This window comes from Equus quagga, unplaced genomic scaffold, assembly GCF_021613505.1.
Source record: "Equus quagga isolate Etosha38 unplaced genomic scaffold, UCLA_HA_Equagga_1.0 200895_RagTag, whole genome shotgun sequence".
Classification (NCBI taxonomy): Eukaryota; Metazoa; Chordata; class Mammalia; order Perissodactyla; family Equidae; genus Equus; species Equus quagga.
Genome location: NW_025798467.1, coordinates 13,461 through 27,238, shown reverse-complemented (window position 1 = coordinate 27,238; position 13,778 = coordinate 13,461). Strand labels below are relative to the sequence as shown.

General features: G+C 38.0%; 1 protein-coding gene across 1 annotated transcript; it reads left to right on the top strand.

Moving 5' to 3' along the window:
* The first annotated feature begins 11,330 nt into the window (after positions 1–11,330).
* LOC124233387 (olfactory receptor 4X2-like) lies at positions 11,331–12,260 on the top strand. Its single transcript, XM_046650517.1, has one exon. The coding sequence runs from the start codon at positions 11,331–11,333 to the stop codon at positions 12,258–12,260; it is 930 nt and encodes a 309-aa protein (XP_046506473.1).
* Positions 12,261–13,778: the final 1,518 nt, after the last annotated feature.

The following is a 13,778-nucleotide window of genomic DNA, read 5'->3' as shown; positions in this document are numbered from 1 at the left end:
TCTGGTTGCTATTTCTCTGCCAAGCAGGCACAATGATGCCTTTTACCGGCTATAGTCTTTACCATTTGCCTTCCTAGAGAAGCTTCAGTCAAAACCAAGAACCAAACAGCACCTTGAACTTCCAGCTCAGTGTTGAACCACTGATGGTGCCTTCGTGATAGTTCCTTTCACAGCAGGGCAGTGAGGAGTTACTTTTTAGAAGTAAGGAATTTACTTTTTTGAAAGCTGTTCGAGTGAAGATAGGGGCAACTACAATTAATGCTTTCTTTTTCTTTGCCAGTCTACTTCCCTCATTTAAGTCCGCAACAAATATTTGAAAAATTTGTCAGATGTGGTCTATTTCCTTAAATAAGAGCGGGACTAGTAAATTTAAAATAATAATAATAGAAATTATTGAGAACTAAAGAAATGAAAGAAAAAAGTATTTAAGTCTTAAAGTTAGACTGTGGTTAAGAGAAAGGAAGAGCAAGGCTATTCCCAGCAGAGGAAACAATGTGGGCAAAGGCCCAGACACGAGGATAAGAGACATTTTACATGTAAAATGGAGAGTAAGGGCCTGGAGTCACAGACGCCAGTTCTAGTTTGACTTCTAGAACACTTTTTAGCTGTGTGATTCACTAAGGATGATTTATTGTTTCAAGGGTACATTTGTATTTAGAAAAATATTGAATTTATATATTTATACATGCAATTTAATAATTATACAAAATGGGTACACATATATACTGCACTTTATACTTTTATGAATAACTTATATTGATAACCTTGCATGTCAGTATATGAAGATTTATCTTATTTCAATTATCTGATATTTCAACAATGCTGCAGTGAAAATATTCACATGTTTATATGGATATATGTTTCTGTGAGATAAATTTTTAAAATAGAGTTGTAGAATCAAAGAGTACGAGCGTTTTACATTTGAACAGGTGTTGGTAAATTCTTCTTTCAAAATGCTTATTTCCAACAATAATGTATTAGAGAGGATTGTTCTTTTCATCACTTTTTGTCTTTCTTCTTTATATTCATTTCTTACTTTTCAATTGTATTATTTTTCTTTTATCTTTATTATCTTATAGGCATGCATTGCATATTATAAAATAATTCAGAAAAATTTTCAGCAAACATTTAAACCACCAATCTAACATATTATTGACTAAATATTACAAATTTGAAGAAAAAATAATACTTCCAATTCTTTTTTAAAATTTTCCTTAAGCAGAGATCAGAGGCCATAATAGGAAAGGAAAGAGAGCAAGATCTTTGAGGCCTAGGAAAAAGGAGAGAGAAAGAGAAGGAAAGAAATGGAAAGAGAATGGGAGACACAGGCACACACTCAGAGAGAGAGAGAGAAGTAAAACTGGAAAAAAAGGCATCAGAGAATCTCATGTAACTGTTTCCAGATATGTTATCTACTCCCTTTCTTCCTGCTTATTAGCACGTTTTGGAAACCTGCATATTTTATTTTATTTACCAATTTTCATTCTAAGATAGAGGCCCATTCATTTAACTTTCAAAAATTTGCTCAAAAGGGTACAAAACAGATGAAGCAAAACAACCTGATCAACTCAGGTTAGAACTCAAGTTCATAACTCCACGTTCCTTAATCAGAGAGCAAGTATTGCTTACAGATTAAGCAAACATATTAAGAATGGATTTTTGACATATTTAAGACTAATAGATATGTATGCACTCATTCAATGTAATAAACTAATATTTACCCTATTTTAAGAGTAATTTCTGTGCTGTAATTCTACACAATAACTAAAGCCTACATATTAAATACTTACCGAAACAATAAAGATGATTCTTAGAGCTTAGTTTTAAGTTGGTCAGAAATGGAAAGTTGTACAAATACAGGTTCTAAGGTCATTTCAGTTCTAACTTCTTACCAAATTCAAGATTCATTCATATGAAGTAACCTCAGAGAGTCCAAGAACCGGGTGAAATTATTCCAGCTTGTTTGTCTAACTGTGGAGGCAAGATGTCTGGGACATAAATGAAGAAAATGTAATCAAATTATTATGTCTTGGTCAAATTTGTCAAACTGAATTTTACTGCTTTCAAAGAGACATTTAAAACAAAGCCTTAGGTATTTATGACCCTAATGAAAAAACAACCTTTCTGGTTTACCAAGGGATTTGCATTCTCTCCAATTAAGGATGATTGATAAAAGGCACCCAAATACAGTGTTTACTGAATCCTTCAGGTCCCTTTCTGAATCCTACTTGACTGTATTCTTAGATCAAAGTAGAAATAGTTTTCGTTCAGTTTCTTAGAACATACATGATGAATATAACATTCTCCTTTGGGTGAAAGACCTGGGCTATAAGAGGTCAGAGTGCCTGTTTGAGCAGCTGTGACAGCACAGACTTGCATCATTCTAGTTGCATCCCTTGAGGCTGATTCTCCACCGATGGAGTTACTAATCCTTAATCCAATGAATTTCCACCCACCTACTTTAATAATAGGATGTTTCTGGGGGCATGAACATTGCGGGGACCAGACCAACATGCTGCTCCACAAGCAGAAATCTAGATCACAGTATTAACCATTTAGTCATTTGTTCTTGTACTGTGATCTGCACCTCAGTTACCGAATGGCCACGTGTTGTCATCCAGCAGAGTCATATGCTTCTTGACATTCATTGCTTTGTTTTTTCTCCACTTGGAATAATTGCTTTTTTTTTTTAAAGATTTTATTTTTTCCTTTTTCTCCCCAAAGCCCCCCGGTACATATTGTATATTCTCCATTGTGGGTCCTTCTAGTTGTGGCACGTGGGACACCACCCCAGCGTGGCTCGATGAGCAGTGCCATGTCTGCGCCCAGGATTCGAACCAACGAAACACTGGGCCGCCTGCAGTGGAGCGCACGAACTTAACCACTCGGCCACGGGGCCAGCCCCTGGAATAATTTCTTTTTAAAGCTCAAGAGTTATTTGATAGCAATTGGTATTCTTGAGCAGTTCTGCAACTAAGTGGAAAGCAAGGTTTGGTTCCTTAAAGAATTCCCAACCTATCCAGATTCTCTACCCTGAGACAGTCAAACTGACTTACACTATCTCCTAGAGTCACTGTTTTCTGATTTGCTGTTGCCAATATTTATTTTTTTATCTCATTCATAATTACTTTAGCACCTCCCACATTGAGCTCTTGGTGTCTTTCAATCAGACTCTGATTCATTGGCTTTGATAGTATTTAGATACTTGCTTATGCCCTGGATAAAATGACATGTTTTCAATACTCTTCCATTGTTGACCCTTGACTTGCCCTTGGTTGTATTCAGCTTCCCAGGCAGGACATGACTATCAGATGATGAAAAAAGAAAACAAAAACCAGGAATCTTTTATTCTCATTCTAATTTCTGCTACTTCCAATTTTCAGCAACAATTGCAACTTTTATTATTTTTAATAGTTCAAGAATTGCTTGTGATATTCTTCAGGAACTAGATTTTCTGGAAGCAAGTGTAGTTGCTCACAAATCTAACAAGCAAAGCAGTCCTTAGAGCTGCAGTCACCCAGCAGTGAGACTGTCGCACTCTCGCATTAACAAATCTTCAACAGACTCAAAGCAGATTGAGAGACACACAGAGCTTTTGGGAAAAGAAAGGTATTGTGAGGATTTGACATAAAATATCATATTCAAAAACTCCATGTTTCTCTGTCAAGTATACATTTTGTATTTTCATGGAGGAACATTATTGCTAAAATTATTGCTTACCATTGATGAAGTGCTGCAACAACTTTATCATAATTTTCCAACTAGTCCAATTATTTTTTTAATGACTGAAGGTATAATTGATGTTGGATTAACAAAAGTTATCTACAAGAATTTACACACCAAATAAAGCTATAGTCTGGTACACAGAACACTGAATTGAAGTTTAAAGATACAAATTAGAATACTTTGTCTGCTACTTACCAGTTGTGGAACATTGGGCATAAGGAGATTACTAATCTCTTAGTCTTATTTGCTCATCTGTGGACAAGAGCTTAAAGAAGATGGCCTCTGTGGTATCACCTTCCAAGCCCCTCAGGAGCACAACTAATGGAAGGAACCTGGTGTACACCCAGAGACCAAGACATAGGGAATGTGGGAAATGTGGCTTTGAGCATTCCAGCACCTTCCAAAGTGAAGGTAGATGGAACAGATGTCAAGGGAGCCAATGCAAGTGCTAAACACGAGTTCAAAATATGGACTATATCTGTTCATAGGAAAGAATCAATTTTTCATGCAGGGAGATCTTTAAAGTCTTTATTAAAGTGGTAAAAAAAACAGTTGGAATTTCTTGATGATTAGAATAGTTTCCATCTTTAGTGCTTAGCACTGAATGCTAAGCCATTTTGCTAAAAATGTAGTAACAAAGTGATCATTTTAGCTAATGGTCAATTTTTCAAATTTACTAAGTAACCAGTATTTAAAAATATGTGAAAATATTCATATGGTTGATAATAATTTATACACAATGAGATACTTTGAAAAGTTCTGCAAATTTTGGTGACTTGTTGAAGTCTAGTCTAGATTTGCTTAATTTCAGTTCAATTTATTTTCATTATATATGACCAAAGATCTGAGCCTACCAAGTTTTTTCATACTTTAGCTCTACACATTGTAGAAATTTATTTATTCTTTCCACAAATATTTATTAACTATTATGCACCAGAAATATGTTAGGTCTTCGCAATAAAACAGTAAAGAGAATGAATAAAGATTCATGACTTCATGAGCTTAGATTCTAGTGAGGGACAGAGAAAACAAACAATAAACTAACACATCCATAGATAGCATGTTTCATTATCAGTTAATATGTACCGTGGAAAACTAAAACTAGAGGATGATAAAGAGGATCACCAGGGCTGAGGACAGTCTGCAATTTTAAATAGGTGGTCAGGTGGTCTCTGTGGAGGGCATCACATTTGAATAAACATTTGAAGAGGATGAAGGGCTCAGCCATGTGGTTATCTGCTTGAAGAAGTGTGTCTGGTGGGTTCCACGGACAGTAAGCTGACCAGCGAGGTGGGAACCCGGAGAGTAGGAGGAGATGAGGTCAGAGAGGGGGTGACCTGTGCAGATCACTTAGGACCCTGTAGATTGCATTAAGATTCATTTTTTATGAGAGCAAATTTTTTTGTGATTGCTGCAAGGTTTCTCTGTGAAGCGGAAAGTAAAGCCTTTGGTTGAGACTGAGGAAAGAGAAGAAGGTATCGGGTTTTAAAGACAGAGGGAGAAGTGGAAATAGCCCTTTAGGCCATGCAGTCCTTTATCATTAATAGTCCTAATAGTCTCTTAGTCGCTTTAGGACAGCGAGAGAGTAAACTGACTGTGCACCTGCACGTGAAGGTCTAGCTAAATGGACTGCTCGCTTGCAGCGTGATAGTCTAGCAGCATTGACGGGCTCACTTGAGATCCAGGTCATGAATTTAGAGAAACCGGTTATTGTGGCCCCAAAATACCACGCACAGGATACAATACGACTTGGTTAAAGATTCACACAGTCCATTAACATTTTCTGAAGACGCAAATCTACACAATCCTCTAGGACTAGGTGAAATGGAAGGAGCTGTGATTATTATTTGACCTCAGCGCCACCTCGTGGTGACATCGCGTAAGGGGCAAATTAATGAAAAGGTGGTAGAGCCGCAGAATTACCACGCAGGAGGTCGCCCTAATCTGAGCAAAGATGAGATTGTGTGGCTTGTTCCTCTACCTGTTTAGGAACTTGTCCTGGAAATTAGTATTTATCTGAGCGTTTATCATAGCATTGGCTTAGCTTATTTGTCCACAGGTGTGACAAATTTCCCACTTTTAGAAAAATGTATTGTTAACTCTTTTCAGTAATAAGCCTTTCCTTTTCCCTTCAGATTCAGAGTCTTTGTCTCTTTATCTGTTCCTGAAAGATCTGAAGGGTGTTGTGCTTGAGATAAAAGTTCTGTAAATGGTGTATTTGGTACCTTCTCCAAACAGATTTCAAAACATCTTAAATCTGGCAGCGAGGGAAGTGTGAAATATTTTCCCGATTTTATCCCAAATGTTTGTTGCTAACTCTTCCTATAATTAGCGAGATTCTTCCACTTTATTTCCCCTATAACTGTAAATGAGGTTCAGATCAGTTTTTTTTTTTTTTGACTGGCACCCGAGCTAATGACTGTTGCCAATCTTCCTTTTTTTTTTTTCCTGCTTTTTCTCCTCAAATCCTCCTAGTACATAGTTGCATATTTTAGTTGTGGGTCCTTCTAGTTGTGGCGTATGTGATGCTGCCTCAGCATGGCCTGATGAGTGGTGCCATGGCCGCACCCAGGATCCAAACCTGTGAAACCCCAGGGCTGCCTAAGCAGAGTGCACGAAAGTAACCACTGGGGCACAGGGCCAGCCCCTCAGATCAGTTTTCATGGAATAGATTGTTAAAGTCACTTTTCTTACACTGTTTCGTTTTCCACCTAGACTATGTTAGAATCCCAGGACCACAGGGCTGGCTCACTTTGCCTCTGCTCTTCGGATGACCATTCCCAATCTCAGAGGTCAGGAAAGTTACTCAGGTTGATAGATACCTGACAACGCAGAATTAGCACATTATAGATCTAGTTCTTAAAATCTAATGGTTATTTCCTTAAGATGAGGACATTTTTTGATACATTTCTGATATTGCTCATAATCCACGAGGCTTTGAAAATTGCAACACACTCTTCCTTTATCCCGGTTTGGAGCTGTTTTATCGAGACACGCATACCATTCAGGGGATTTAGGAGGGAGGTTGTGGCTATACTAAGTGGACATTTAAATTTGGGTTTTTAATATTTGGTACATGGATGGGAAAGCATTAAAATGGAAATTCTCTTGTGACAAAACAAATGTTTTACAATAAGGAAAAATGAGTTAATGTTGACTTTTTCTGACATAGAAATCATATTATTTGTCTTTGCACATACATTTACCACTTCTTGTGGCCTTCATTTCTTTCAGTGGACCCAGATTTCCATGTATTATTATTTGTCTTCTGACTGAAGGACTTCCTTAACCCTTCTTGTAGTGAAGTCTATCATTGATGAATTCCTTCTCTTTTGTATATCTGGAAGTCTCTACTTCATCTTTGTTTTTGCTAAGTCAAATTCTGGGTGGACGATCTTTGTTTGAGTACTTCAAAGATTTTGCTCCACTGTCTTATTGTTTCTGATGAGAAGTTGGCTATAATTTTTATCTTTATTTCTCTGTAGATAAAGTACATTTTCTTTTTGGCTGCCTTTAACATTTTCTCTTTATCCCTGCTTTTGACCAGTTTGTTATGATGTATATTATAGTGAAATTTCTTCTATGAATTTTTTACTTGGGGTTTGTTGGGTTCTTGGATGTGGATTTACAGTTTTCATTAAATTTGGGGAAAAATGGCCATTAGTTCTTTAAATATCTTTTTTATCCCTTCTCCTATTCTATTCTTTAAGGATTTCGGTTACTCATATGTTAAGCTGTTGAAGTTTTTCCAGAGCCCATTGATGCTCTGTGTGTTTGTTTTCAGTCCATCTTTTCCTTCATTCTTCATTCCAGATAGTTCCTATTGCTAAGTCTTCAAGTTACTAACCTTTTCTGCTGCAGTGTCAAATCTTCTGCAGTGTTCACTTTTCTGTTAATCTGCCATCCAGTACGTTTCTCCTTTCAGTTACTGTATTTTTCATCACTAGAATTTCAACTTGAGTATTTTTTTATATTTCTATACCTCTATTTACCATTCAATCCTGTCTCTACTTTCTCGAAAATATTTAAAATAGTTATAATAATTTCTATGTACCCACTTACTAATTCTATAATCACTGCCATTTTTTTGTGTTGATTTGAATTGCTTTTTCTCCCTATATTGTGGATTTGTATTCCTGCTTCTTTGCACACTTGATAATTTTTGATTGGAAGTTAGGTATTGTGAATTTTACCTTATTTGCTGGGTATTTTGCATTACTATAGTTATTCTTTAGTTTTGCTAGATGGGTAACTAAATGTTGTTAGAGCAGTATTTATTTTTGAGCAGTATTTAGCTTTTGGTTAACTTTTCCTCACTACTGAGGCAATGCATTTCTGAATACTCTACCCAGTGTTCTGTGAATTATGAGGTTTTCTATTTTGCTGAGTGAGAAACCCAAACTGTTTCAGGTTGTGTGTGAGTTACAGTGGTTGCTTCCTCTAATATCACTAATCCTGCGTGATGTCCGAACCATACTCAACATCCTAAAGATCTCGACTCTCCACAAGTCAGCCTATATATTAAAGAGTTCCCAAGTAAAATTACTAACAATATACTTCTAACTAGAGAGTTTGTTCATATTGAAAAATAAGTATGCAAAACATGGACCAGTAAGTTTGAACAAAAAAATGAGAGAAAGTGTTACCAATATTAAAATATAGCATGTAGCTACAATAATTACAAAAAAGTGTTGTTAGCAATAGAATAGACGTATCAGTGAGACTGAACATAAACCCCTGAAATAGAACATAATAGATATGAGATTTTGGAATGAGGTTAAGGTGGTCTCTCGAATTAGTGGAAAAAAATAAAGAACTATTTTTCTTAATGTCTCAGTTTTCCTGTGAGTGCACCCTGCTTTAATTTTCCACTGGATGATACAGGGACCTTGGGATATGAGTCATCTTATGGAATTAAAAAAATCTTTTATTACAGAAAATTTTATATATATATAAATATATATACTAATTAATATACATATTGATTAAGAAGGGAAAAGTATGGCTGTCTGGGGACCAATCTTCTCTTGTTTGATCATCACACCTTCCCCCCGGGTGTCTCTCCAGTAGAGTGAACGCAAGGCTGAGTTGCCGGAATTGTATTTCTCGGTGGAATATTTGGGAAGCAAGTCCAATTTGCTCTTGTTTTAAATCAGGTGGAAGAGACTCAGTGGCTTAGTCTTAGCATTCCCTAGCCTGAGGCTGCAGGAGGTGCAGATCCTCCATCTGGTGATTCCTGAGACCTATGAACTTTGATTGGTAGCTGGGCCTTCATGCTAACTGGGAAACCTGCATGAACTGAGGGCTATTCTGGCGTTATTTGCGTTTCTGTGGTCAGAACAGAAAAAGGAACTGTGATAACAGCAAAGCCACAGAAACATTGGGGTGAGTTTTATTTTTGTGAGCATGTGCTTACTTTGCATGATGACTACAATTCCACTTTGAAATCAAAGGGAATGTTGCCATGAAGCACATGGGATCTTGCAAAGTGCTTTCTCATTGATCTGGTCTTTGCCTGGGACAAACACAGTACTAGGGATGGATTCAGGGATGGAGAGGGTGTGGTCTCAGTCCTCGGGGATCTTTATACTTTCAATATTTATTGAACATCTACAGTGTACCAAATACCATGCTAAGAATTCTAGAGAAGATGTATATCCACTCTTCATTTTTTCTATCTATAATCATTGAATGCTATTTTTTGGAGGCTCTTCAGTAAGCACTGGAGATGTAGTGGTAGCAAGATGTAATCTCTGCCCTCAGGAAGCTCACGTTTTGGTAGGGCAGATGGTCACATAAAACAACTACAATTCAGGGTGAAAAGTACTGTGATTCCAAAATATCCTGAAAGAAGAGGGTCATGGACTGGAAGGGTCTGTGAACTGTGGAGATGGATTTCCTGTCTCTGGGATGACTCCAATGTTTCACAGAGGATGGGAGCTTATGTTCTCCTGGGATGGGCTGGGAGTGGGATTCATGGCATCTATGTGTGATGTCAGTATTATCTTCATGCTACAGTTTGGACCTTGCGGCTCTGAAAGGCTAAAGAGCTGTCTAAATATCACATAGATGCTACTTAAAGAAACCTGGATATAAACCCAGGAGTCCAGACTGGTAACAGTGCTTTCTTCCATGAATGGCTTCTTGGTAAACTTCCCCCGCTGATTTGAGAGTTTAGGATTGTCTCTGCCCTCCATTTGTCTCTGCAATTGTACATTTTATCAGTGATTTCCTTCTGGCTCATGGTAGCCCTTAATCTTCTGAGCCTGACCCCAATCCCTGCAGGAACGAAGGTTTGTGACATGAGTGGATGTCATGTGCCTCTTAGTCTCACGTGCCCTGGAGTCTTACTGTACAAGGGGCTGTGTTGATACACACAGACCTCAGTCACCTTGGAGAAAGTCCAGCATGGACAAGGACAAGACTGTCTGCAAATCAGTCAGTGCACATTCTTTTTTTTTTTTTTTTTGGAGGAAGGTCAGCCCTGAGCTAACATCTGCTGCAAATTTTCCTCTTTTTGCTGAGGAAGACTGACCCTGAGCTAACATCCATGCCCATCTTCCTGTACTTTATTTGTGGGACGCCCGCCACAGCATGGCTTGCCAAGTGGTGGTACTTCCGCACCTGGGATTGGAACTGGTGAACCCTGGGCCACCAAAGCAGAACTGTGCACTTAACCGTTGTGCCACCAGGCCAGCCCCTCAGTGCACATTCTTGGTAATGCCTGAAGTGTTGGAAGGCTGGGATGGAGAGAGGCTTGTGTCAGAGCAAGACCAGGCACTCTGAGTGGACAGGTGGTTTATATTTCAGTAGCTACTGGGGGTATATGATTAGAGCAAATGAAGGCACCAGTAAGGAGAAGAATTGTACATGAATTGAGCTGGATCCTAGAAAGAGACAAGATCATCCAGTGACCAGGCGTAGAAGGAGAAAATTAGCAGGAGAAAGTAGAAATAAGAGGGGGTGCTGAGTGTCAAGGGACATTTCTGAAGATTGTGAAGGGAAGCGGAGATGTGAAAGTACCATTCCACAAACCAAGGATGGAAAGAGAGCAAAAGGAAGTGGCATGAAGGAAAACTGCAGACAAAAGGCAAAATCATTGAAAGGCAGCAGAGAGACATCTAACGTGGAGACAGCAAGACTATCCTTGCGCCCCACATCATCCAGTGAGGCCTTTATTTCCTAATAGATCTCCTCTCCTCTGGTCTGTTTCTACTAGTCCTATGTTTACAAAAAATGACTTTCCTTGTAGTTGACTAACATTCCTGATGATTCCCCATTGTCTGTCAGATAAACCCTAGAGTCCATAACAGTGCTTCAAGAATTGGTACTAGACTCTATCTCCAGGTTTATCTTTGTGATTCTCTGGTTTACTCCAGCTACAGATGGATGAATTTTTATAGCTTTGTATACTCTGCTGCCTTTTTGGAATGCTCTTCCCTTTTTGTACATGTAACTAACTCCTATTCATTTGTCAATTTCCAGCTCGCAAGCTTTTCAGATGTGCAAGGGATTATTATGTAATTCACCCACTGAATGAAGGAATCTTTTATTTTGTATTTTCAGATCACTCCACTCAATTACTGCCTCCTGGTGGTGACCATATGGCTAACACGTACAATGTGACTGAATTCATTTTTCTGGGACTTTCTCCTAATCAGGAGGTGCAGACTGTTTGTTTTGTGCTATTTCTGCTCTTGTACACAGCAATTGTGCTGGGGAATCTCCTCATTGTGCTCACGGTCATGACCAGCAGAAGTCTTGGTTCCCCCTTGTACTTCTTCCTCAGCTACCTGTCCTTCATGGAGATCTGCTACTCCTCCGCTTCAGCCCCCAAACTCATCTCAGATTTGCTGGCTAAAAGGAAAGCCATATCTCTGTGGGGCTGCATGACACAGATTTTCTTCATCCACTTCTTTGGTGGCACTGAGATGTTCCTGCTCACTGTGATGGCCTATGACCGCTACGTGGCCATCTGCAAGCCTCTGAACTACACTACCATCATGAACCGGCAGGTGTGTGCTATCCTGGTTGGAGCAGCATGGGTGGGGGGCTTTGTGCATTCCTTTGCCCAAATCCTTCTCATCTTCCACTTGCCCTTCTGTGGCCCCAATGTGATCGACCACTATTTCTGTGACCTGCTTCCTCTGCTCAAACTTGCCTGCTCTGACACCTTCCTCCTTGGTCTTCTGATCGTTGCCAATGGGGGGACTTTGTCTGTGGTCAGCTTTGTGGTCCTCTTAATCTCCTATGTGGTCATCTTGGTCCATTTGAGGTCTCGAAGCTCTGAGGGGCGGCGCAAGGCCCTCTCCACTTGCGGGTCCCATATCACCGTGGTTTCCTTGTTCTTTGGGCCCTGCATCTTCATCTATCTGAGACCTTCTACGACTCTGTCTGTGGACAAGATGGTGGCCGTGTTCTACACAGTGATCACTCCACTCCTCAACCCTGTCATCTACTCCCTGAGAAATGCAGAAATGAAGAAGGCCGTGAAGAGGCTGTGGATCAGGACAACGAAACTTGATGAGAAATAGAGGCCAAGTCTTGGTATTGATCCCTGGGTTTAGAATGATGCTGAGTCCAAACTGATGGGGCAGAATGGGTTGGAGAAAAGTTCACATTACTTGTTAGCTCTACAGTTATTTTAACTGGTTCCCATCTTCAAAACCCTTGTTCTAATCACTTGTAAAATATTTCCTCTTATGGGTGTACTATGCCTTAATTAACCATTTTCTGTTAGATGTTTAGGTCATTTCTATTTTTTTACTACTATAAGTAAGTCTGTGGTGAGATTCTTGAATAGAAGAAACCTTATACTTCTGATTTTCTTTCAGACTCACTTGCTACAGTAAATTTACTATTTTAAAAGCTATAATGACTTTATGAATAGTGTTAAATTTATTCTTATAAAAGTTGTAATAATTCACCTTCCTTTTGAAAATGCTCTTGACAGAATTGAACAGTCATTAAAATTTTCTTGATGAGAAATGAGATTTGGCATAGTCTCAAAATATCTTCCCACAAGATGCTTATTAATTGTGAGAGGAAAAATATAAGTCTACAATGGAGAAACATGGAAGACACTTCCTTAAACAGTTACTCAAAGTCAACATCGTCAATATTGAGACTGGAGAGGCACGCAATACTCTGATATTCTTACCCAAAATACATAACCTGAGTCTAATAATGACAAGATATCAGGCAAACCTCAATTGAAGAACATGCTGCAAAATTACTAGCTTGCATTCTTCAAAAGTAGCAAGACAAAGAAATTAAAGAAGTTTTCCAGATTACAGATAGATGATAACTAAATGCAACCTGTGATCCTTGATTAGATCCCATACTAGACGACGGTCATTAGTGGGTGAAAACACTGAGATGAGATAATAGCATTGTGGCAAAGTTAATTTCCTGATGTTGATAATTCTAGTGTGTTTATGTCAGAGAATGTCCTTGGATTAAGGAATTATTTACTAAGGTATTTAAATGTAAATGGTGATGATGTCATCAAATTTCAAACATTTTAATTAAAAATTCTATCTACCTGTCTATCCATTTGTCAATTGAGAGAATGAATAATAAAGAAAACGTGCTAAAATATTAGTATTTGGGAAATTTGGATTAAAGTTATACAAGAATTCTTTGTATTATTATTACAACGTTTTTGTAAGTCAGAAATTATTTTGAAATATAATGTTAAAATATTTTACAAATTACATAGACATGTTTAATTTGCATTTTTTGTGAGTGAGGAGGGTTTTAATGTTCAATTAGCTTTGAGTCTTATATGCAAAGTTTTCAATGTTCAAACCTTTATATTTCTGCACAGTAAAATCTATCAGTTTTTTCTTTGATTCTGCCACATATCTGTGTTTAGATTATTTTGCATGATTAGTTAAATTTATATTTTCTTTTAAAAATACTTAAATTTTTAATTTAATTTTGTGCAATGGTGATATATTCATAAGGTTTTAAAAAATCAACAAAATAAAAAGGCACACAAGTACAAAATTTCATTCCATTTCTTTCCCCATATGTAAGCTTCCCCTTTC